The 22659-nt window shown below is 49.8% G+C and overlaps 1 protein-coding gene across 5 annotated transcripts in view; it reads left to right on the top strand.

The window, feature by feature from the left end:
- Positions 1-8220: 8220 nt before the first annotated feature.
- Positions 8221-22659, top strand: part of SCARA5 (scavenger receptor class A member 5) — a 113848-nt gene continuing 99409 nt past the window's right edge. For 2 of the 5 annotated variants that reach the window (XM_077331236.1, XM_077331228.1), the window contains exons 1-2: positions 8221-8596; positions 16640-16759. In XM_077331236.1, the coding sequence (XP_077187351.1) occupies positions 16648-16759 (112 nt within the window). In that variant the 5' untranslated portion in view covers positions 8221-8596; positions 16640-16647. Of the gene's footprint in view, positions 8597-10004; positions 10177-16639; positions 16760-22659 lie in introns of those variants that run through there. The other 3 variants (XM_077331213.1, XM_077331204.1, XM_077331219.1) reach the window with 2 other exon arrangements.

Here is a 22659-nt window from a genome sequence, read left to right as displayed (position 1 = left end):
GGGAAAGAGGGCTGTAACCTCTCCACCAGTTCACTGAAAAGAGGAACGAAGTCCAAGACTCTTCTTGGGAGAAGGACACTGTCAACAGACAGCGTTATTATTAGAACAAGAGGCCGTCTAAGAAATACTGTCAGCTAAAGCTTTCCAGCTGTCCCTGTGCAGGACGTTAGAGGCATTTGGAAGTTTATAGCCAGGCCGTCAAGATGGATTCCAGGAGCGCTTGGCTGTGTTTTCCTTCGAGAACTACCCCCCAATCCCACCCCAGGCCAGACTATGCCTGAAGCAAAATAATCGCATGCCAACTACATTCAAGCCTAGCAAGTAAACGTGTACAGTACACAATCATCAAATGGAATATAAATGAACTCATTGGCACGATGTTATAAAAAGGACCAACAAGGAATGGTAGGGAGAAGGGACAATTTGGAAACCCCACCCCTCAAAATTGACCCTTCCAGTCTTCTCTGAGCTCAGAGGTTTGGACAGAAGGGAATGCTTTTTCATCAGGTGAACTGGGGTGATGGACTCAGGCATGGTATTTTAGGAAGCAACCACGCTTCCTTGGAATTTGCCTCCTGAGGCCCCATGCCTCATTTAAGAACATTTTATGTCCCTCTTCTTCAGAGACTAAAACTGGTTCTGCACTTACTCCCCCCCCCCCATTGCTGATGCTGCTGAATTCAGGTTGATTTGAACCCAGGTCTTCCTCCTTCCTTTTGCCCAAATTGAAACAGACTGTGTTCTACACTTGTGCGTCAGATCTCTCCTTCCTGCTTGATTCAGGAAGCTCAGAGGGGGGAGGTGAGTAGTGGTCATGGAACTCCAGCTGGCATTGTAGGAGCACAAGGCTGGAGAGGGGTTCATTTCCAGCCGTTTGTCTCCTGACTCTACAGCCAAAGAAAGTGTGTGTGTGGGGGGGAGGGGGGATGGAGCATGACACTGCTTGTTTATTTTTCTTTTCTGAACGAGCAAGTGGGGGAGAATGGGGGGGGGAGACAATCTGAAAGGCAGATCTCAGCACATAGAATGTGTATCAAGAGAAGGATTTTTAGAATGAATGAATGAATGGATGGATGGATGGATGAATGGATGAATGAATGGATGGATGGATGGATGGATGGATGGATGGATGGATGGATGGATGGATGGATGGATGGATGGATGGATGGATGGATGGACTTCTATCCCATTACTTCTCAAAAGACTTGTGGCAGGTTCCAAGACAAAATAATAAAACTCCATAATCCCTGATGAGGTAGCAGCTTCAGGTGGCATCCTACACAATGGAAATTAGTTGCCTTGGAGAAAATGGCTGATTTGGAGGGTGGAGTCTGGCATTAAACACCGCTGATGGCCCTCCCCTCTCTAAAACACGCCCTCCCAAGACTCTACTGTCACATCTCCAAGAGTATCCGAATCCAGAGCTGGCAAGAGGTTGCTGGCTCCAGATTGGGAAATACCTGAAGATTTTAGGGATTGAAACCTAAGGAGGATGGGGTTTGGGATATAATGCTATAGAGTCCAGCTTCCAAAGCAGGCATTTTCTACAGGTGAACTGATCTCTGTGATAGAGATCAACAGCAGTTCTGGGAGATCTCTAGGAGGACAAGCTGAAGACCAGTACTGTGATATACAGTGTGTGATCACACCTTCCATAGAGGAAGACAGTGGGGCTGAGCTTGGTACTGAAGGACTGTTTTTCCTTAGGGTTGTTGCAATTCTAGCATGAGAAATTCATGGCAATTCGGGGGTAGAATCTTGGGAGTGCAGAGTTTGGGGAAAAGGATACTCAGAAGGGATGTTTTGCCATTGGGGGTTGCCAGCTCTGAGCTGGGAAGTTCCTGGAGATTTTGGGGGTGGATTCTGGGGAGGAAAGCTTTTGGGGAGCATTGAGGAGTGGGGTATAATGCCACCTTCTAAAGTAACGATTTTCCCCAGGGAAACTGATCAGTGTTGCACTCAGGAGATCTCCAGATATGACCTGGAGGTTGGCAATCCTTGCTGGCAGTCTGTATTCCTTGATGTTCCCAGCCAGAAAGATGGTGGGTGATTCTGTGAGTCTACTGTCTTAAGCAGGGGTAGTCAAACTGCGGCCCTCCAGATGTCCATGGACTACAATTCCCAGGAGCCCCCTGCCAGCATTCGCTGGCAGGGGCTCCTGGGAATTGTAGTCCATGGACATCTGGAGGGCCGCAGTTTGACTACCCCTCTTAAGTTTCCTGCCTTGGGCCTCTGGGCAGGCAATCCCGGATGAAGCCAATGCCGAATCTCCCCAGTTTAAGTCCCCCACTCCACTGAGCAAAGTCTGGAGCCTTCCTTTAAGCTGGGGGAACTTCCCCCCGGGGAAGAAAAGGTTAGAGCATATGCCTTTGGTTCTTGACAGCCAGCCAGCCAGCCAGCCAGAAGGGGTAAAGTTTATAAACCGGTGCCAGGTGTCACAAGAGTCACGAGGGAAACTGCAAAACAAGCCACCACGGGGTAATGCTGCTGTCACGTGACCGGAGTGCCGAGTTGCAAATGCCAGTTTTAACGCAAATAAATGTTTCGAGAGGAATAATGAGAGAAGTCATTTCAGCTCACGCCTAATCTTTAAGCACTGGAGGGAGAGGCGATAGCCTCTGGTTTGCATTGAAAAGCTGACTTGGGGAAGGAAGTAAACAGAGCCAGGCTATCGTAGAAGCCCCTTGGTAAGCTCATGAAGCTTGTTTCAGATTTCAAGATCTTGCAAACGTTCACCTTGAGCTCCACCACAATCTCTTATTCAGGAGGAGCAAGCCGATTGTGGGACCTGAGGCCATACAAAGGGAACTGTGGAGGGGGTGGTGGGTGAGAACTGAACCTGGAGTTCTTCTGCAGCGGAGACAATTTCTCATTTCATGTCTCTCTGTTTTTGGCAGATCTCAAGGACAGTCATCCGGAGCTTCGATTGGGGAAAAGTCTGCACGGTGCCATCTTCCACTGGAAAGAAACAGAGGAGTATATTCCCTAGATACTGCTGAGGAAATGGCAGGCATTTATTTCTAGACAAGCCAGTACGGTGCAATGATTAGATGTCCGACTAGGAGCTGTGAGAACCGGGTTCAAATCCCTACCTGCTGGGTGACTGTGGGCCAGTCACAGTCTCCCTGCCTAACCTATCTCATAGGGCAGTTGCTGGGAGGCTAAAACGGAGAAAGAAAGGGGCTGTGGCTCAGTGGAAGAGCAGCTGCCTGGCATGCAGAAGTCCCGGGTTCAATCAAGAAGGTGATGTGAATGACCCCTGCCTGAAACTCTGGAAAGTCACGGCCAATTTAAGTAAACTATGCAGATCTTGATGAAGCAGAAGAGCTGTTTTTTTTATACACTTTTCACTACCCAAAGTAGCTTACAAACACTTTCCCCTTCCTCTCCCCACAACAGACACCCTGTGAGGTAGGTGGGGCTGAGAGAGCTCTAAGAGAACTGATCTGTGAAAAATAGCACTACCAGGACTGTGACTAGCCCAAGGTCACCCAACTGGCTGAAGGTGGAGGAGTGGGGACATCAGCCTGGCTCACCAGATTGGAGTCTGCCGCTCTTAAGCACTCCACAAGGCTGGCTGATGGACTGACTCAGTATAAGGCAGTTTCATGTGTCCACGTGTGCAGTTTTATAAGGTGCTTTGAGACCTCATTGGGGAGAAATGTTACAGTGCAAGTATCTAAACCCACCACCTGGCAAAGGGGGCAGATGGATGCACTCTGCTGGAGCCCCCAGCTTGGGCTGCAAGGGGCAGACTGGACCTTTAACATAGAATCATAGAATCATAGAATCATAGAATCATAGAATCATAGAATCATAGAATCATAGAATCATAGAGTTGGAAGGGGCCATACAGGCCATCTAGTCCAACCCCCTGCTCAACACAGGATCAGCCCTAAGCATCCTAAAGCATCCAAATACCAGGGGAGTTCTTGGCTAGGTGGGGCTTCTGCTCTGCAGAACCACTGGTGGCAAAGAGTGAGCAGGCCCAGGCCCAAGCAACTCGGCTTGCCAACCTCTTATCACTACCCTGCCCTGGTTGTCCTTCTGTGTACCCAGCCCAATGTTGTCCATGCCTACGAAATTGTGTCATTTCAGAAACTCTTTTCTTTCGAGATTCATTCATGGGACGGGACCAGGCCCAGAGAAATCCTGCTTGGCTCTGCCTAAACTGGCCATCCCCTCACCGCTGGCATTGCCTACCATTGATAGACAGCCTCCAGACGTTTCAGGCGGTGTGTTCTTCAATATCTAGCCCTCCACATAAAGGCCAAAGGATCTGCCAGGACTGTACTCTTTGCTTATTGCAGCACTGCCACTAAGTGGATGTTTTCATGCTCTGCTTCCAATGCACAAGCAGGCTGACTCACGAACGCCCCCTGCCAGCCTCCCGAGTTCCTGACTCCCTTCCTCTGAAACACTCCTGAAAATAAGGACACTGATCTCTCTTTCAGTGCTCAGCTGCCTCCTTTACCCCCTGCCCTGCTCTGCCTTTTATTTCTCCTCAGGAAGGAACTCGGCCAGCGGTAAGTGCAAAAACACCAGAGCATTTTCTCTCAATCAAGGCATTTGAAAGCATCAAGGCAATGCTGAGTTGGACTTCAACTAGGGATTTCCCAGCCTTGCAAGTAGGCAGTAGAAGGAGCAGGAGGGAGAGAGGACAGAATTTCACCAATTGGCAGTAGAAGGAGCAGGAGGGAGAGAGGACGGAACTTCACCAACAAGCTGAAAGGACCAGCCAGCTTCTTTGCTGAGTGTTCAGAATCAATGCACAGCTGGCTAGTGCAATGGCATGAGGGACAGGCAGGGAGTCTGCAGTGAGGTGAGGGCAGGAAACAGGAGGTTTAGCCAGCCATCAGGCAGGCAATGAGCTGTGCTGAAGATTCCTCTCTGCTTTTCTCCTCTCCTGGTTCTAGTTGGGGTTACCTCCATGACAGACATGCCTGTTAAGATCTAGGGTTGCAGGTAGCTTCAGAAATTCCTAGGGCCATTTCGCACGGGGATCTTTGTTGCAAATTGGTCACTGAATGAAAAATCGCCATTTAAAATAGTGGAATTCGTCGTTTTGCACACCTGGCTTTGTAGTGGAATCAGTTGCGTTTTTTAGCGTTTCCCACAGGCTTCCGGTCTCGGCAGAAATCGCTAGAAAGGAAGCGCTATTGCCAAGCTCGTCCCACCCCTGGCCGTCAAGCAGCCAATGGGCAGCCGTTAGCATGCTCCCAAACAGCCCCTCTCCCTTTAAGAAAGGTTTTTTTTAAAAAAAAACAGACCCATAGCAACGAATCTGGGTAGATTCCTTGCAATGGAGAGACCCATCCAGCTGCCTAATGTGAGCTATCGTTTTATCGTGTGATCGTTGCCACGCTGCCTCGAGTGATAAAAAAAAAATCCCCCCCCTCTCACAGGCCCGATTTTCGGCTGAATTAATGTGTAAAAAATAAAGGGACTTTATTTCAGCAAACGGGCTTTTATGTGGTTTGTGCTTAGTGACTAAAGGTGAAGGACTGAAGCCAGGGAAGCCTCTAAACAGAAAGAGGCTCGCTGGTGCGTTTATCCCCGCTCGCTCGGAGAAAAAAAAAATGGCGATCGCTTTGCCGGAAGTTTGGAGGACAGGCTCAGGAGGAGGGACTTTGAAGAAACCGCAACAATGGTAACGCACAGAACTTTCCCGCTATTGTTGCAGATTGGTTGCAGGAGTGTATCGCTTTCCCGAGGGTGAATCCACTTTTTGGGATTCTCCTGAAAGCGCTAAAACGAAGCGCTTTTTGCTGATCGGTTTCAGGAGTGTTGCAGATTGTCTACGACGTCGTGGGTAATGCCAAATTAGTAGCGTTTTCAATTAGCAACCATTGTGCTATTTTTAAGCCGTGCGAAATGACCCCTAGAGATCCCTGACGAGGGACTTTGGTTTCTTCTGTACTCTATGGCAGGGGTAGTCAAATTGTAGCCCTCCAGATGTCCATGGACTACAATTCCCATGAGCCCCATGCCAGCAAATGCAAGTGCTGGCAGGGGCTCACGGGAATTGTAGTCCATGGACATCTGGAGGGCCACAGTTTGACTACCCCTGCTCTATGGTATACCACAGAGTCCATCCTCTGAAATTACCATGTTCACTGAGAGGATCTCTATAGTCTGGAGATCATTGTTAAAAGACACCTGAAATTTCAGCTGACCTCTGGACTACAGTGAGAACTTTCCTGTGGAGGAAATGGCAACTTTGACACTGTGGCATCAACTCTGCCCTTCCGAGGTTCTGCCATCAAGTTTCCATGAATTTCTCAGTCAGGAGTCAACAGCTGTATTACATATGAGGGCCTTGCTTGCCCAGAAGCTGTTTTTCCTCCAGTCTTCAGGTTTGAAGGAGGACTGTCAGTGGTCAGGGAGAATAACAGGAACAAGTTGAGCTCCCCCCATCACTGATTCTCCCCTGCATTGGTGTTCCTAACCGACCCCCTCTGCTTATCAGGTTGTGCCCCCTGAGTTACAGGCATTTGCCCCGCCCTCTATGGAAAACCAGGGCCTCTTGTGGCGCAGAGTGGTAAGGCAGCTGTCTGAAAGCTCTGACCATGAGGCTGGGAGTTCAATCCCAGCAGCCGGCTCAAGGTTGACTCAGCCTTCCATCCTTCCGAGGTCGATAAAATGAGTACCCAGCTTGCTGCTGGGGGTGTAAATGGTAATGACTGGGGAAGGCACTGGCAAACCACCCCGTATTGAGTCTGCCATGAAAACTCTGGAGGGCGTCACCCCAAGGGTCAGACATGACTCGGTGCTTGCACAGGGGAAACCTTTACCTTTTACCTATGGAAAACCATCTCCTTTTACACTGTCCCCCAGTCAACACAGCACAGGCTTTTAATTGCTCAGCAGCATTATTTGTTTTACTGCAAGGAGAAAGTAAAAATATTGGATAAATCAGACCAAAATTCCATCCTGGGTTTCCCAGCAGGGGAGATTTACTCAGCGCAGCACGGAAGATGAAGAAAGAAGAGGATTATCTGAGAAGAGATGGAGTTGATTCTTCAGCCGGGAGGCGATGCTGCTGACAGCTGTCTCATTTCCTGTTCATAGAAGGCAGTGACAAGGTGGTAAATTCAGGGCATTTTCACTCTTCTTGATTTAGTCCTGGATAACTGGAATAGTTTTCTAGCTGTTGACGTACACCCCACCCCAGGAAACACTGTGTGTCGTGGCTCTTACAGACCCTTGGTTACTCAAAAGCAAAGCTTGCCATGTTCATTATGGCTTACAATGAAATAAGGGTTACAATCTTGGAGCTGTCTTGGAGTTTCATAACCCCACAATAAGGGAACTTGCTTGAATTAAGGCCTCCTGTGTTGCAAACAGGGCTTCCAACAGCCACAGTGACGGTCCCAGAAGACCCACAAGCTGGGCATGGAAGCCAAACTCCCCCCCCCCCCCAATGTGCTGTCCTGCTTCAGCTGTGGCATTCAGATGGTTCTTGACACTGAACATGGAGGTCACTGGCTAACAGCCATTGATGGACCTACATCCCATACATCTTTTAAGCTTTATTACCCAGGTTAATACATGCTGGGCCCCTAATGTGCTAAGGGCTGCTTTACAGGGATGCTTTTGCACAGCACCCGTTCCCTTTAAGGAGTTTGGCAGAAGCTGAACCTGCCAGTGGATCGTGGCCATCCTGGACAATGGGTCATTGCTGCAGGGGATAGCTTGATTTGTGTGTTTGGTTTTTTAAAAACGAAAACTTGAAAACTTGTCCAGGAGACAAATTTGATGCCCCTGTAATATATAGAAACAGCCATCCCTAGGTGCTGATAGGCACGGTGTATGGATGAGGTGACTGGAAGGTGGCAGATCATTCTGTGGGCTCCAAGCGTTCTGTATCCTTTTGCGTATCTGTTTGGGATGTGCCTCATGACAACAGCATGGAAAATAACAGGGTCTGGTTAATTTGGATCTGGATACATCCCCAAACTGTAAACATGTTTGCAAAAGCTCTGCGTTCCGTCTCCAGTCCCCCGCTCGGGGATTCAGCCTCGTGCTCCATGAAGGGCTGACGGCCTGCACGAAAACCACAACATTTCCCCCGCGAGCGGTGCATTTATGAATGTCAACACGACACGCGAGACTGCCTGCGCTTCGCGGACGGGGCCACTGGAGGGCGCGAGTCTCCGCCTGCGTGTTTCACCCACACGGACCACTTGCCCGGGAAACTTTTCCCAAAGTCTTCCCTGCAACTGGAGCATTTTGCTCAGTGCAGCGAATAGCGACCTCGCTCTGGGAGCCTGACGCCTCTGGCTCTCCCAAGGAGCCTCCAGGGTGGCTGCCCGCTGAAGACACGTCTCAGCCCCCCGCCTGGTGGGGAGAGGCCGGCTGCAGAATGCAGTGAGAGGCAATTCTGGCCCCTGCTGCAGAGCCTTTGCCAGCCCCCCAGCTGGCTGGTTATGGAAGGGCTTGCTGGAGGTGCCTAGCAGGCTGCTTCCCTCCCTCTGGCATTCATTGATGCGCAGAACCCACCTTCGTCCTCTTGCGCCTTTGGCCATGCAGTGTGGCAGGGTCTGAGCGGTGGGAAAGGAGACGGGCCCCCGGCTTCCACGGATCCTGCCTGCAGGTGAGTCGTTTGCACCGTGTCCTTGCAGAGGTTGAGGCGGTGGGGAGAGCTGGAGGCAATGCAGCCCCAGTGGGAGAGCCCGGTGCTGGAATGGGGGACACCTGGGGCTCCGAAGGACTCTCCTCCACAACTTTCTAGCCTGGCTTTGGGAAGTCACAGTTCCCCCTGTGTGAAGTGGAAGGGATGCCAACTGTCTTGACAGCATGAGACTGAATCAAGAGATGGTGTTGCAGGATCAGAGAAGGGGGGCTACCTGGAGAGGGACGGTTGACACCCAGGCTCCAATGGAGGTGGCAGAGTAGGCAGGCTAAGGGGCCGATCCAGCATCCCTGTTGGGGATGTGGAAGATGCACCCTGCCTGTGGCCTGAAGGGCAACCCTTGGCTGCTTCTGGGAGGGGGCTGGCACAGAGGCACATCTCCTAGGCAGTTGAGGACCCTGGGCTGCCTGGAGTGGCAGAGCAACAAGGGCCTGACCCAAGGCTTGGGGGCAGGTCATCCCTGCCTCTAAAGAAGCACCCTTTAGCCAGAGGTTACACATTGGAGAGATTTTGCTCTCCAGTACATCCAAGAGGGCTTCTCCTTTATGCCTTTATTTCCTGCTGTGCTGTATCTTGGTGTAGTGGTTAGGAGTGTGGACTTCTAATCTGGCAAGCTGGGTTTGATTCCCTGCTCCTCCTCCACATGCAGCCAGCTGGGTGACCTTGGGCTTGCCACCGCACTGATAAAGCTGTTCTGATCAAGAAGTGATATCAGGGCTCTTTCAGCCTCACCCACCTCACAGGGTGTCTGTGGTGGGGAGAGGAAAGGGAAGGCAATTGGAAGCCACTTTGAGACTCCTTCGGGTAGAGAAAAGTGGCATATAAGAACCAACTCTTCCTCCTTCTCCTCCTCCTCTTCCTCGGCACTCAGGGTGGCACACAAAGCCCTCCCCTCCTCCTTTTTATCCTCCAGAAATGTGAAGCTGGAAGTGACTTGTCTGGATTGGACACCCAAGGGGCTTTGGGGCTGATGGGGCATTGGAAGCCAAGGCTCCTGGCTGCAGAGTGGGCAATCCGAATGGTGGCATGGCAGACCATTCTGCTGGTGCCCAAAGTGATTCTCTCATTATGCTGGTCCCAATGTGATTCTCTGTGCAAGTGAGCAAAGCAATGCACTAAGGTCCCATCAGTGTGCTGGGGCTCTGCTTGTTCCCAGTGAATCTGCCCCTTGTTGGCACACCCAAATCCTTCACAGGCAGATGTGGTAGGCTGGGGACTATCCTTTGCTTTGCATAATCTATGACCTGAACTTTGTAACTGGAGAGGCTCGGGACTGAAGTGGGACCTTCTGCATTGCCCCCAAGCGTGACAACCCCTGTGTAATTTGGTAGGAGGAGACAGACATGGTTTAAAGCTGGAGTGAGCTCATTCGTCAGCACACAAAGCTGCCTTGTAGCGAGTCAGATCTTTGCTTTGCCAAGCTCAGGGCTGTCTGATCTGATCTTTTCTACTGGCGATGCGGGGATTGAACCTGGGACCGTCGGCAGGTGCTCTGCCGCTGAGACACAGCCCCTCCACAGCGCAGGACAGATCTACACAAGGTAATTCTAAGCAGTTCTCTCCGTAGCTTCAAATGCATAGAAAGCTGCCTGCCTTATGCAGCATCAGAAACTTGGCCTCGCTTGCCCAGCATCAACTACTCTGACAGGCAGCAGAGAGGAGAGTTCCCTGCTGACTTAGAGCCTTTTTGCGGGACGGAGCCCGGGGTTTCCTGCACACAGAGCCCCTGACGTTCCACTCAGCCGTGCAGGGCTCTTTGGGCCAGTCTCTTTTCACCATCCGTTTCTTGGCTTCTTTGGTTCAGCCAGCGGCAGAAAGCATCTCCCCACAGCTTTTTCAGTGGCTGCCTGCTGGAGGAGAGGATGGCTGCTAACAGAGGGCTCTGCTGTAGTACAACTCTCTCCATGGTGGATTGAGGCTGTCCACTCTCAAAGGATGGCCTAACAGTCCGGCAGAGAGCAACTGGTTCGAGCTGTCCCACTGAGCCTCAGAACCCAGAGGTGATTTGAACCCAGGTCTCCAGTCACGGTTGGGCCCTAGAAGTGCTGCTGGGGCCACACCGTTGTGAGAGAGGGCAGCAGGTCTGGGCTTCTGCCTGCCAGGGTCTCAAGAGCTGCACAGCCACCTGCTGAGTCCCAGGTGAGTCCCTGAGGGGCTGGTGGCCTCCTTGGAGCCTGGCTTGCTCCAGGCGTGGCTGGCCAAGGGCAGCCCTCACCTCCTCTCCAATGCCAGCCCACTAACATTTTCACAGGTAGATGCTGCTTTTTGGTCCTGCACTCGAGCCAAAAAAGAGATGCCTTTCCCTGACTTGGGTCCAATGCCCTGTTTATGGTGGGTGACCTTGGGCCACTCACAGTTCTCAGAGCTCTCTCAGCCAGGATGGTGTCATAGTTAAGAGTGGTGTCTGGGTTTGACTCCCTGCTCCTGCTCCACATGCAGCCAGCTGGGTGACCTTGGGCTCGCCACACTACTGATAGAGCTGTTCTGATTGAGCAGATCTGTCAGAGCTCTCTCAGCCTCTTAGGGTGTCTGTGGTTGGGAGAGGAAGGGAAGGGGATTGCAAGCCACTTTGAGACTCCTTTGGGCAGTGAAAAGTGGGATACAAAACACCAGCTCTTCTGTTTCCTCCTCTTCTCATCCTGCTGCTGCTTGAAGACTTCCAGGGAGGGAGAGCTCCTCCTCATACCTCACTGCAGAGAGCATCCTGTTTCTTTGCCGTGTGTGGCTTGACTCGTCTTCCTTCTGTCGGGGGGATCCTGCACTTGGAAGGGGTCTCAGGGGGGGGCTCTGGCTGCCCAAATGTGCTTTCCCATCTGTCTGCCACAAGGAGACGGCCGCTAAACCCCAACATTTCTCAGTTTGGCATGGCCTTTGAATGGCAAAGCTGGCCATGTGCCCCCCCCATGGTTTTGTGTTGAACTCCGGAAATATGAGTCTGAGGCCCTTCTTTGCCCCCTAAGAGTCTGGAGTGCATCAGCCTCAGTCTGCCTGTGGCTGGCAGAAGAGGGTGGTGACATTAAAAGAGCTGAAATCCCTCGTTGCTGTGGGGGAGGGGGCAGTGTGTCGGCCTGGGAATCGGCTGATCTGAGGCGGCCCACGCGGGGCCAGGGTGAGGCTGTTTTCACCACCTCGGCGTCTCCCAGCCAGCGGACTGTCATACTGGAGCGAGAAGTGGAGTTAAAAGGAACCTGGGATCAAAGGGGAGGCCGAGGCGGGAGGAGAGGGGCGGGAGGATCTTTCTCCTCTACTCTGGGCCACTAGAAGGAGGAATCTGGCAGGCCTCACCAAGCGCTGCCACTTAAGGGTCAGCATTAACCTCTTCTCTGCCACAGCCCGTGTAGGCGTGCTCTGGTCCACATGTATTTAAACCTTTCCCACAAAGATAGATTCAAGTGGGTAGCCGTGTTGGTCTGAAGCAGCACAACAAAACAAAATCAGAGTCCAGTGGCACCTTTAAGACCAACAAAGATTTATTCATGGCGTGAGCTTTCGAGTGCAAGCCCTCTTCCTCAGACTATGAACTACCATCATGATTAACTTTTGCTTATATATTCCCACTGTCATGATGGTCAGTTCATAGTCTGAGGAAGAGTGCTTGCACTCGAAAGCTCACACCTTGAATAAATCTTTGTTGGTCTTAAAGGTGCCACTGGACTCTGATTTTGTTGTGTTGTGCTTTCCCACAAAGTGACCCTTTCCTGTGGGAACGCTGGGGTCACCACGGCTGCCCATGTAGCATCATGACAACAGATGATGGGGTTTCCTGCCCTGGTCCCTGGCTACTCCTGCCGCCTGCGAGATTTTTTGTAGTTTTAAAAAAACCACTGGTACTAAGATGCCTTTATATTGCCCTGTCATTTACTGAATTAAAATAGCTTAAAAAGTCCTCTCAAAGCATTCAGGGAGGATTGGCTGCCACGGATACCATGCAAGATGAAATGGCTACCTTGCGGGTAAATTCGTACGTTCCCCATCACATGTTAGCCAGATCGGTTTTGCTGTGACTTTTCCCAAAAGCATCACATTTGGGAAAGACTGAAGAAAAGATGAGAAAAATCCAGGTGGTGGACAGAAACACTGCAATGCTGTAGGGGAGTGGAGGGAAAAACCTGTTTTCTAATAGCACCTGAGCTGGGCCAAACCATGCATGTCTTTAAAAAAAAGGTAAAGGTATCCCCTGTGCAAGCACCGGGTCATGTCTGACACCCTCTAGCGTTTTCATGGCAGACTCAATAAGGGGTGGTTTGCCAGTGCCTTCCCCAGTCATTACCGTTTTACCCCCCAGCAGCAAGCTGGGTACTCATTTTACCGACCTCGGAAGGATGGAAGGCTGAGTCAACCCGAGTCAATGCAGACTGCACCATTTTTTAAAATGGCATCCTGGAACTGGAGAGGGGAGGGCAGGTGTGAGGGCAGGGAAAACACTAGTGAGCCTGTCACGCGTTTCTTCCTCCTGACAAGCTTGCCCTGGTTTCGCCTTGTTGTACACCATGACAAAAAAGGGGTATCATGGGGTATTCTGGACGAAAATTCGTGCCAACCCATGGAGAGCTACAGGTTGCTGCCAATGTCATGAGGAAGCAGCATTAAGACCCACTAACAATGAGAGGCTGGGCAGGGGTAAATTCTTTGTGCGGAAATGTTCCCAGAGTCATCCAGTGAGCTTCACACCTGAGGGTGGAATTCCATATCCTCCCTCCCTCCCTCCCTCCCTCCCTCCCTCTTTCTTTCTTTCTTTCTTTCTTTCTTTCTTTCTTTCTTTCTTTCTTTCTTTCTTTCTTTCTTTCTTTCTTTCTTTCTTTCTTTCTTTCTTTCTTTCTTTCTTCTCTCCTTTCTCCCTCTCTCCCTCTCTCCCTCTCTCCCTCCTCTCCCTCTCTCCCTCTCTCTCGCTCTCTCTCTCTCTCTCTCTCCCTCCTTCCCTCCCTCCCCCCCTCTTCCCAGCTGCAGGGTCTGCAGTTCTGTTTCTCCTCAAGACTCTTCTTCCCACCAAAAATCACCACCCCAGGCTATAGTTACTCTGGCTGAAGAAAAGATATGGGAACTTGAAAGCTTTCCTTAGTAGGGGGTAAGAACAACTTGGACATTTTTTTGTGGGAATTAAGTGGGAGAGCAAAGATTTTAAGAACTTCTTTCCTCTCGGATATTTAAATGACAGCCCTCCCAGACCGTAATTTAAAAATATATCCGTAGGGGTAAAAGTCAATGGGCTAGGAGGGTATAACAGCTTAGGATTGCATTTTAAAATAATAAAACTTATTTTAATACAATAAAAATGGAACAGCTACACGCAGCATCAGCTGTAAAATGCACGTCATTCCAGTCTGAGTGGGCATTTGGACCTCAGTTTACTCAGTCCCTGTCTAGCACTCTGGTTGCGCTGCCCTCTCTCTTGCAGTGCTCAGCCCAGAGCCCATCCTCTTCAAATCCTGTCATAAATCACTGTAGTAATACAACAGGAAGAAGCATTTCCCTCTCTCCTCATCATCTGCAGTTGTGTCAACCTCTGTCATGATTTATGTTTGGCCCTGGTCAAGCAATGGGTCTTTCCTGGCTGCCGCACAGTCTAAACACAGACCATAAGCTCTGTGTGTGTGTGTGTGTGTGTGTGGTGGGGGGGGGGAGGTGGCCCTTATTCTCTGCTGCCGCCTCTTGGCAAGACCCCATGAACACGACTGGCATGCCATAAATCACAATGCGGACTCTGGCTTTACAGACTGGATTGACCTCCCTTAGGGAGGGGCGGGCAACACTGGCCTATTTGGGCTGCTATCAAATTTGTCCAGCTGGTTTGATGCTGGATTTGGCAGGTCTCAGATCTCTCGCCCTGTTGCTCAGGGCTGGGTTGAGAAGATGTCATTGGGGTTGCCGGCCTCCAGATGGTGGACTGAGATCTCCTGGGGTTACAACTCATCTCTAATTCACCTGGAGAAAATTGCCACTTTGGAAGGCGGACACATGACATTATTCCCCATTGAAGCCCCTCCCCTCCCCAAACCCTACCTCCTCAGGCTCCACCCCCAAAACCACCCTATATTTCCCAACCCAGGGCTGCTAACTCTACACGTCAGGGATCTGCAGCATCAACTCTTCCTGGCTTGGAGTGTTCAGGGCAAGTGGGGTTACCCTCATCCCAATCTGGAAACCCGCAGCATCATAGAAACGCATGCCCTTTCTCTGAATCTGCACACTTGAATGAGAGGATAGTGCCTCTGAACATGCCTGGAGTTCTTGTCCCTCACTGCTCAGCTGCTGCAGCCAGAACCCATTCTGATCCCCATTCTACCATTAAGGCCCCGAGAAAAGGAAAATCTGAAACATGAACTAAGCAGGTACAGCTTCTTGTAAGCCTCGATGAGTGGCATGTTCATTGAGACATAATCCATAATCTCATACAGATGTGCAAGTCCTGCTGGGAGACAGGGAGACAAAGAGCATGGATTCCTGAAAACAAAGGGTTCATCAATTAATGTCTGCTTGGGTTCGCCTTCTTTTCGCCCCTCCCATGCATTTTTGGGGCTGTTCCATTTCGATATCTGGTTTTATTACTGCCATCCATCTCTCTGTTTCAAACCTTTCCTCAAAACTGCAGAATCCCTCTGCACAAGACAGAGGCAAAGGCTTAGTTTGTGGGAGAGCTGCCATTTCCAGATGGGGTCAGGTTGTCAGCTCTGGGTTGTGAAATACCTGGAGATTTTGGGGTGGAACCCGGTGACAGAGGGGTTTGGAGAGGGACCCTAGCAGGATTTAATGCCAGAGAATCCATCCTCCAAAGCAGCCATTGTCTCCAGGGGTACTGATCATCGCTGTCTTGAGAGGCATTGTCCAAGATCTCTAGGTGCTGCCTGGGAGTTGGCAAGCCTAGGCCTAGATGATTCACTTGCCAAATCCACCTTGGGCCATTCACAGTTCCTCAGCCTAGTGTGTCCCACAGAGGTGTTGTAACACAACAAAATCAGAGTCCAGTTGTAAGACAAATATGGAGGAGGGAAGGATCATGTCTTGATCTCCTTGGAGTTGTTGGGAAAGTTTAAATATGCAAGAGAGTAAAGCACATGCTACTTAAAAGAATGACATCGTTTTATGGAGAAAAGTAAGGGAGGAGAGAGAGACTCCTAACTGTCTTACTGACTATTGTTCTGGATAGAAAACAGAGTAAAAGTGTACTCAAAGGAGCAGGGCATCTCCAACGGAGCCAGTCAGGGTACAGGATTATTTGAAAGGAAGTTTCTAATCTAAATATGCTAACTCCATATCTTCTCTGATGACTCCTGTAGGATATTCTTCTTATGATGTAGGATATTCTTCTTATGCATACTACAGATCTTGCATTTTCCAGCAGGAGGAAGGGTAGAGTAACAATGCATTACTAGAGAGATTAACGGGGAGCTGGGCTTTTGGCTACATGATTTAGATTGGTACTGTGCGTCAATTCAAAACAGAAGCCACTTCCTTTCCTCAAGATTTGTGGATGTTCAGGAAGGGGGAAGCCTGGGGAGGGGGGTCTTCAAGCAGGGGTGCCCGCTGAGGTCACTGTCCCTAGCCACTCTCACATTCGGCTCCCCTGTGCTCACTCCACTCCAGATGACAGACAAGGGACCATTCTACTCAAATTGGATAATGCACTTCCAACGTGCTCTTGCAGCTGGATTTTCCTGTGCGGAACAGCATAATCCACTTCTAGTGTGTTTTGAAAGTGCATTATCCAATAAGTGCAGAATGGGCCAGGTAGCACAAAGGAGGCCATGGTGTAGGGAAAGCTCTGCTTAACTAGATGGCATCAAATGGCATGCCTTTTTAATGTTACAAATGCAGAAATTCAGCAGCAACCCCCTGATAGGCAAAACAAGACTTCGAGTCGCAGGAGAGACGGACAAAACCAAACAGGGAATATTTTAAATTCAAAATGAGGGTTGCGAAATCGAGTCGCATCCTTCAATGTGACTGCTTCCTCCTGTTAAAGGTATGGCAAGAGACCCACAGCCCAACTTCCATTTATGTTTGCAGGCAGCAGAATGGAGAATAAAGCCATGTATATGCACACTTTCGAGGAGAAGGAGAACGGATCCATGTTTGAAGAGCCGTTTGAAGGAAAGAACCTTTCGAAGATGAACCTCTGGGAGGATGGTGAGTGCTCAAGACGACACGGAGATCCCAGCAGACCATCCCCATGCCTAGGGCCTTTCAAAACTATTATTTATTAAATTAAAGACATTTTAGCAAGAATCATCTGGCTGATGGAAGCAGCTGCCATCGATGGCCCTTTCTGGCCTTGTCCCATCCAGCCCAACTAAACTCTGCAGATGCCCCTCATCCCAACAAATCCAAGTTTTTCCACGAATATTTGGCTTGGCACAAAAGCAGCACCAACACCTTCATAGGCAGGGCAGGGCAGGGCAGGGCAGAAAGCCAGGCAGCCCGGGGCATCCTCTGAGCAATCCTAGAGTTGCACAGTTGCCAAAAGAAAGCTTTCACAGTGCCTACCAAGCAAGTGGCAGGTACAGGGGGTTTGGGTCCCGAGTGCCAAAACCTTTGTTTTCTGGGGGAGGGGAGGGCAGGGATGGGAGTTCTCACCAACACTCCCAGCTTGGTGTAGTGGTGAAGAATGGCAGCCTCTAATATGGAGACCCGGGTTTGATTCCCCACTCCTCATCTATATGCAAGCAGCTGCAAACAGCTGCACCCAGCTGCATGCAACCTTGGGCCAGTCAGTATAAGGCTGTTTCACATGTTCATGTCACTTGAAGGAAAGCTGATGGCAGAACTTACCCCTGGCTGATTTTCTCAAATGCACAATGCTTCCTGGAATAAGCAACCATGACCAAAACTATATAACACTTTCAGTGATAACCAGTTGTTGTTTTTTTAAAGGCTTACAAATAAAAAAGAAGAGTTGTTTTTTATATCCCAGTTTTCACTACAAAAGCGGCTTACAATTGCCTTCCCTTCCTTTCCCCACAATAGACACCCTGTGATGTGGGTGTGGCTGAGAGAACTCTAACAGAACTGTTGTATAACAGGACTGCGACTAGCCCAATCTCACTCAACTAGCTGCAAATGGAGGAGCAGGGAATCAAACCCAGCTTTCCAGATTAGAGGCTCTCCCAATTAAGACATACAGATTAAAATCTCTTTTTAAAAGTCATTAAAACCAAAACACAGATACATAATTAAAATAAAATAAAAACAGAATTTACGCCAAATCCAAAATATTAAAACAACAACAACAACAATTAAAACTACTACTACTACTACTACTACTACTACTACTACTATTACTACTTTATTTTTGTATCCTTTCCTTCTTGGTTAGCTTAGGGCAGGTAACAACATGGTTAAAACAATCAGGTTATTTAAAAACCAGTGTGCACATTAAAACACCTATTTACATTATAGCGGCCCCATTCGATAAAACTGGGAGGGGGTGGATTCCAGATCTTTCTTGAAGAGGCAGACCTTCCTTCCCCTCCAGCAGTGAGGCCAGCACTTCTTGATGTTCTGTCTGACCTCAACCATAGTCCTGGTGGAAGAGCTCTGTCTTGCAGGCCCTGCAGAACTGATTGACATCCCTCAGGACCCTGGTCTCGTCCCACCAGGCCAGGGACAAGACTCCAAAGGCGCTGGCCCTAGCCCTGGCCAAGGCCAGTCTCTTCTCTTTTGGGCCAGGGATCCTATAGGGGCAGGTTTTGGTCTGATGACCAAACATTGGGGAGGAAGGTGGGATCCCAGAAGGAATGCCAAGTGAAGATGCCAACAAAAGAGGACAGGCAAATCTACCTGGGGCTCTCCCAGAGAGACAGTGAAGAGTGCTCTTGTTCAGAGGTGGCGTTCCAGCGGTGGGAGCAGGCATCCATGTTCAAAGGCTACAGGTCCCACTTGGGGCTTACTAGTCCCTTGAGAAACTGATGCAGTGGGGATACTTGCCTGATACAGCAGGGCGCTTCTGTCGGAATCAGAAGAAGAAGAGTTGGTTTTTATTCCCCACTTTTCACTGCCCAAAGGAGTCTCAAAGCAGCTGACCATCACCTTCCCTTCCTCTCCGCACAACAGACACCCTGTGATGTAGGTGAGGCTGAGAGGACTGCTCATTTACAACAGCACTATCAGGGCTGTGAGGAGCTCAAGCTCACCCATCTGGGTGCATGTGGAGGAGGAGCAGGGACTCAAACCCGGCATGCCAGGTTAGAAGCCACTGCTCTTAACCACTACACCTAGCTGGCTCTCATGGCAGATCGCCGACTGATAGCTTTGAACCCATCGGCTGTGGCCCTGCATTGTCCGATCCAGTCCATTGACCTAGTTCAGAAGACGCCATGTGAAAGAATTATTTAATACAAAATAATGGGATCATGCCCCGACTTGGAGGGCCTGGCGCTGACCCAGGCTCATCCGATCTTGGCAGGCAATCAGGATCGGTTTTGCTTGCCAGTTGTGTTTCTTGGCTGTTTGTGAGCAGCTTTCGCCTGTTCGGTGAGCTTCCTTTGCAACATTTTCAAGTGGAACAGTTCAGTACAATCGACAGCGTTTTGTGATTGTGCATTTTTTGGAGCATCCAAGAGGAGTCGTATCTTTCTTCCCACAGACTTGATGTTGCTGGATGCCACAGTGCAGCCAATTGTTTAAGCCACGAGTTGTCAGAACAGTCATATAAAGCCGTCGTTAATAAGTCGTTTGTGGTTTTAAAAATAATTTTTACTGCTTGGTGTTTGTCTGGGTCCATATGTGGCGAGGGGAGCGGCTGCCAGCTTGGTTGGACTGGGAACATGTTGTGTGCATTAACAATTTCTCCCGAGTTTTCACACACCAACACAGACACACCACGCGCCTTTTGAAACATTAAAACATAAAAAAAATAAAAATGGATGGCACAGAGTACCAGGGGCCTGAGGCAGAAGGAGGGAATAGCAAACAACCTCTGACTGTCTCTTGACTTGAAAATCCCAAGGGATTACCATAAATCTGCAGCGACTTGGCAACAGTTTCCACCAATGCACCAGTGTGTTTGTGTGTGTGTGTGTGTGCTGCTCAGAGGAATCATAAAGAAATTGAAGTCAGCAAACACATCTACAAGATAGCTGCAAAAGGGTATAACAGATGTTCCAATCGGATAGTGGCCAGGCAGGGCAATCCAAGGCTCTGCTCACATCTAATTGAACATAAGAAGAGCCCTGCTGGATCAGACCACTGGTCCATCTAGTCCAGCATCCTGTCTCACACAGTGGCCAACCTGTTCCTCTGGAGACCAACAACAGGGCAGAGAGGCCAAGGCTTTCCCCCCATAAGAACATAAGAAGAGCCCTGCTGGATCAGACCAGTGGTCCATCTAGTCCAGCATCCTGTCTCACACAGTGGCCAACCTGTTCCTCTGGAGACCAACAACAGGGCAGAGAGGCCGAGGCTTTCCCCCCATAAGAACATAAGAAGAGCCCTGCTGGATCAGACCAGTGGTCCATCTAGTCCAGCATCCTGTCTCACACAGTGGCCAACCTGTTCCTCTGGAGACCAACAACAGGGCAGAGAGGCCGAGGCTTTCCCCCCATAAGAACATAAGAAGAGCCCTGCTGGATCAGACCAGTGGTCCATCTAGTCCAGCATCCTGTCTCACACAGTGGCCAACCTGTTCCTCTGGAGACCAACAACAGGGCAGAGAGGCCGAGGCTTTCTCCCCATAAGAACATAAGAAGAGCCCTGCTGGATCAGATCAGTGGTCCATCTAGTCCAGCATCCTGTCTCACACAGTGGCCAACCTGTTCCTCTGGAGACCAACAACAGGGCAGAGAGGCCAAGGCTTTCCCCCCATAAGAACATAAGAAGAGCCCTGCTGGATCAGACCAGTGGTCCATCTAGTCCAGCATCCTGTCTCACACAGTGGCCAACCTGTTCCTCTGGAGACCAACAACAGGGCAGAGAGGCCAAGGCTTTCCCCCCATAAGAACATAAGAAGAGCCCTGCTGGATCAGACCAGTGGTCCATCTAGTCCAGCATCCTGTCTCACACAGTGGCCAACCTGTTCCTCTGGAGGCCAACAACAGGGCAGAGAGGCCAAGGCTTTCCCCCCATAAGAACATAAGAAGAGCCCTGCTGGATCAGACCAGTGGTCCATCTAGTCCAGCATCCTGTCTCACACAGTGGCCAACCTGTTCCTCTGGAGACCAACAACAGGGCAGAGAGGCCGAGGCTTTCCCCCCATAAGAACATAAGAAGAGCCCTGCTGGATCAGACCAGTGGTCCATCTAGTCCAGCATCCTGTCTCACACAGTGGCCAACCTGTTCCTCTGGAGACCAACAACAGGGCAGAGAGGCCAAGGCTTCCCCCCCATAAGAACATAAGAAGAGCCCTGCTGGATCAGACCAGTGGTCCATCTAGTCCAGCATCCTGTCTCACACAGTGGCCAACCTGTTCCTCTGGAGGCCAACAACAGGGCAGAGAGGCCGAGGCTTTCCCATTGTAAGAACATAAGAAGGGCCCTCCTGGATCAGACCAGTGGTCCATCCCCTTCCCCTCATGTTCCCTCGTCCTGGGATTCAGAATGTGGAACTTGCCTGTCGTCACCAGAGCTAATATCGTCCATGAATCTGGAATCTCCATGAATCCAATTCTCTTTTCAAAGCTGTCTGCATGTGGCTATCATTACATCCTCTGGTAGTGAATTCCACATTTTAATCACGTGCTGTCCTTTGTCTGTCCTGGATCTACTGCCCATTGTGACTGTCAACAGTGGTATGTTTTCCCGCAGTTCTGCACAGAGCTCTCCGGATCATTAATTGTATTGTGTCATCAAACTGCAGCTGACTTAGGGCCACCTTGCTGGGTTTTTAAGGCAAGGGACGTACAGAGACAGCTCGCTATTGCCTGCCTCTGTGTGGCATCCCCGGAATTCCATGGTGGTCTTCCCATCCCAGTCCTCACCAGGGGTGGGCCTGCTTAGCTTCTGAGATGTGACAAGATCAGGTTTGCTTGGACTATCCTGGCGAGGGCCTAAATAAAATAGGCATGAACCAATAGATGGTTTTGTGTCATGCCTGACCTGAGCCAGTATTAGGAGTTATTAGGAAAAGGACTGAGAATAAAAAGCATCAGCAAGTTTTTTCTATAAATCAATAGTGTGTCTCCCATCTTGACGTCAGGGAAGGAAAAGGGCAAAAAACTAAGCCATTATGTGCAGTGCTATCCCCTTCTAAGTCCGTTGAAGTCTGTGAACTCAGGATATAACTCTGCAGATGGGCCTGTCAAAGATTCAAGGGGGATGGAACATTTCCCCATGGAAAAAGGCTAAAGTTAGGGTTGCCAGCTCTCATTCCCCTCTTTTCACTACCTGAAAGACCCCAAGTGGTTTACAAACACCTTTCCCTTCCTCTCCCCACAACAAGCACCTTGTGGGGTAGGTGGGATTGTGAGATTGCTAAGAACACTGTTCTGAGAGAACAGCTTTAAAAGAACTATGACTAGCCCAAGGTCTCCCAGGTGGCTGCATGTGGAGGAGTCGTGAATCAAATCCAGTTCTCCAAATGAAGCTATTTTATATACCACTGTGTAATTGAATACACCGGGCTGGAACTGAGTCTCAGGGGAAGGCAGCATATAAATGTAACTAAATAAATAAACAAGCAAACAAATAAACAAACAAAATTATTTAAGATAGCTTGCCAGTAAGATGACATCTGAAGATCACAGTGAAGAATTACTCTCCAAGAAGCTAGATACTTGTAAAAAAAACAAAACAAAACTCTGTGTGTGTTTGTGGCTCAGGATAAAGGTTACTCTACACAGAGGCCATTAGAGATGTCTCCCTTCATTCCTCTGGTTCCCAGAATACTTTGACAGTTGTATTCCTAGTCCCAGGACCCCAGGGAAAGGTAGTTCTCCTGGGCATCTGCTACCTGGGCCTTGGGATTCTGAGATGAAGGGAGAAACGGATGGAAAGAGGCACATTCCTTCAGAGAGCTGTCCTTGCCTCTGCTGCCAGAAAAGTTTAGGAGAATGATGAACTGGAAGGTCAAGGAGGAGTTTTCTTCCCATGGCTTGG

Source organism: Paroedura picta, chromosome 1 (genome assembly GCF_049243985.1).
Source record: "Paroedura picta isolate Pp20150507F chromosome 1, Ppicta_v3.0, whole genome shotgun sequence".
NCBI lineage: Eukaryota > Metazoa > Chordata > Lepidosauria > Squamata > Gekkonidae > Paroedura > Paroedura picta.
The sequence above is the reverse complement of the archived record's forward strand: the minus strand, read 5'-3'. Positions and strand labels throughout refer to the sequence as shown.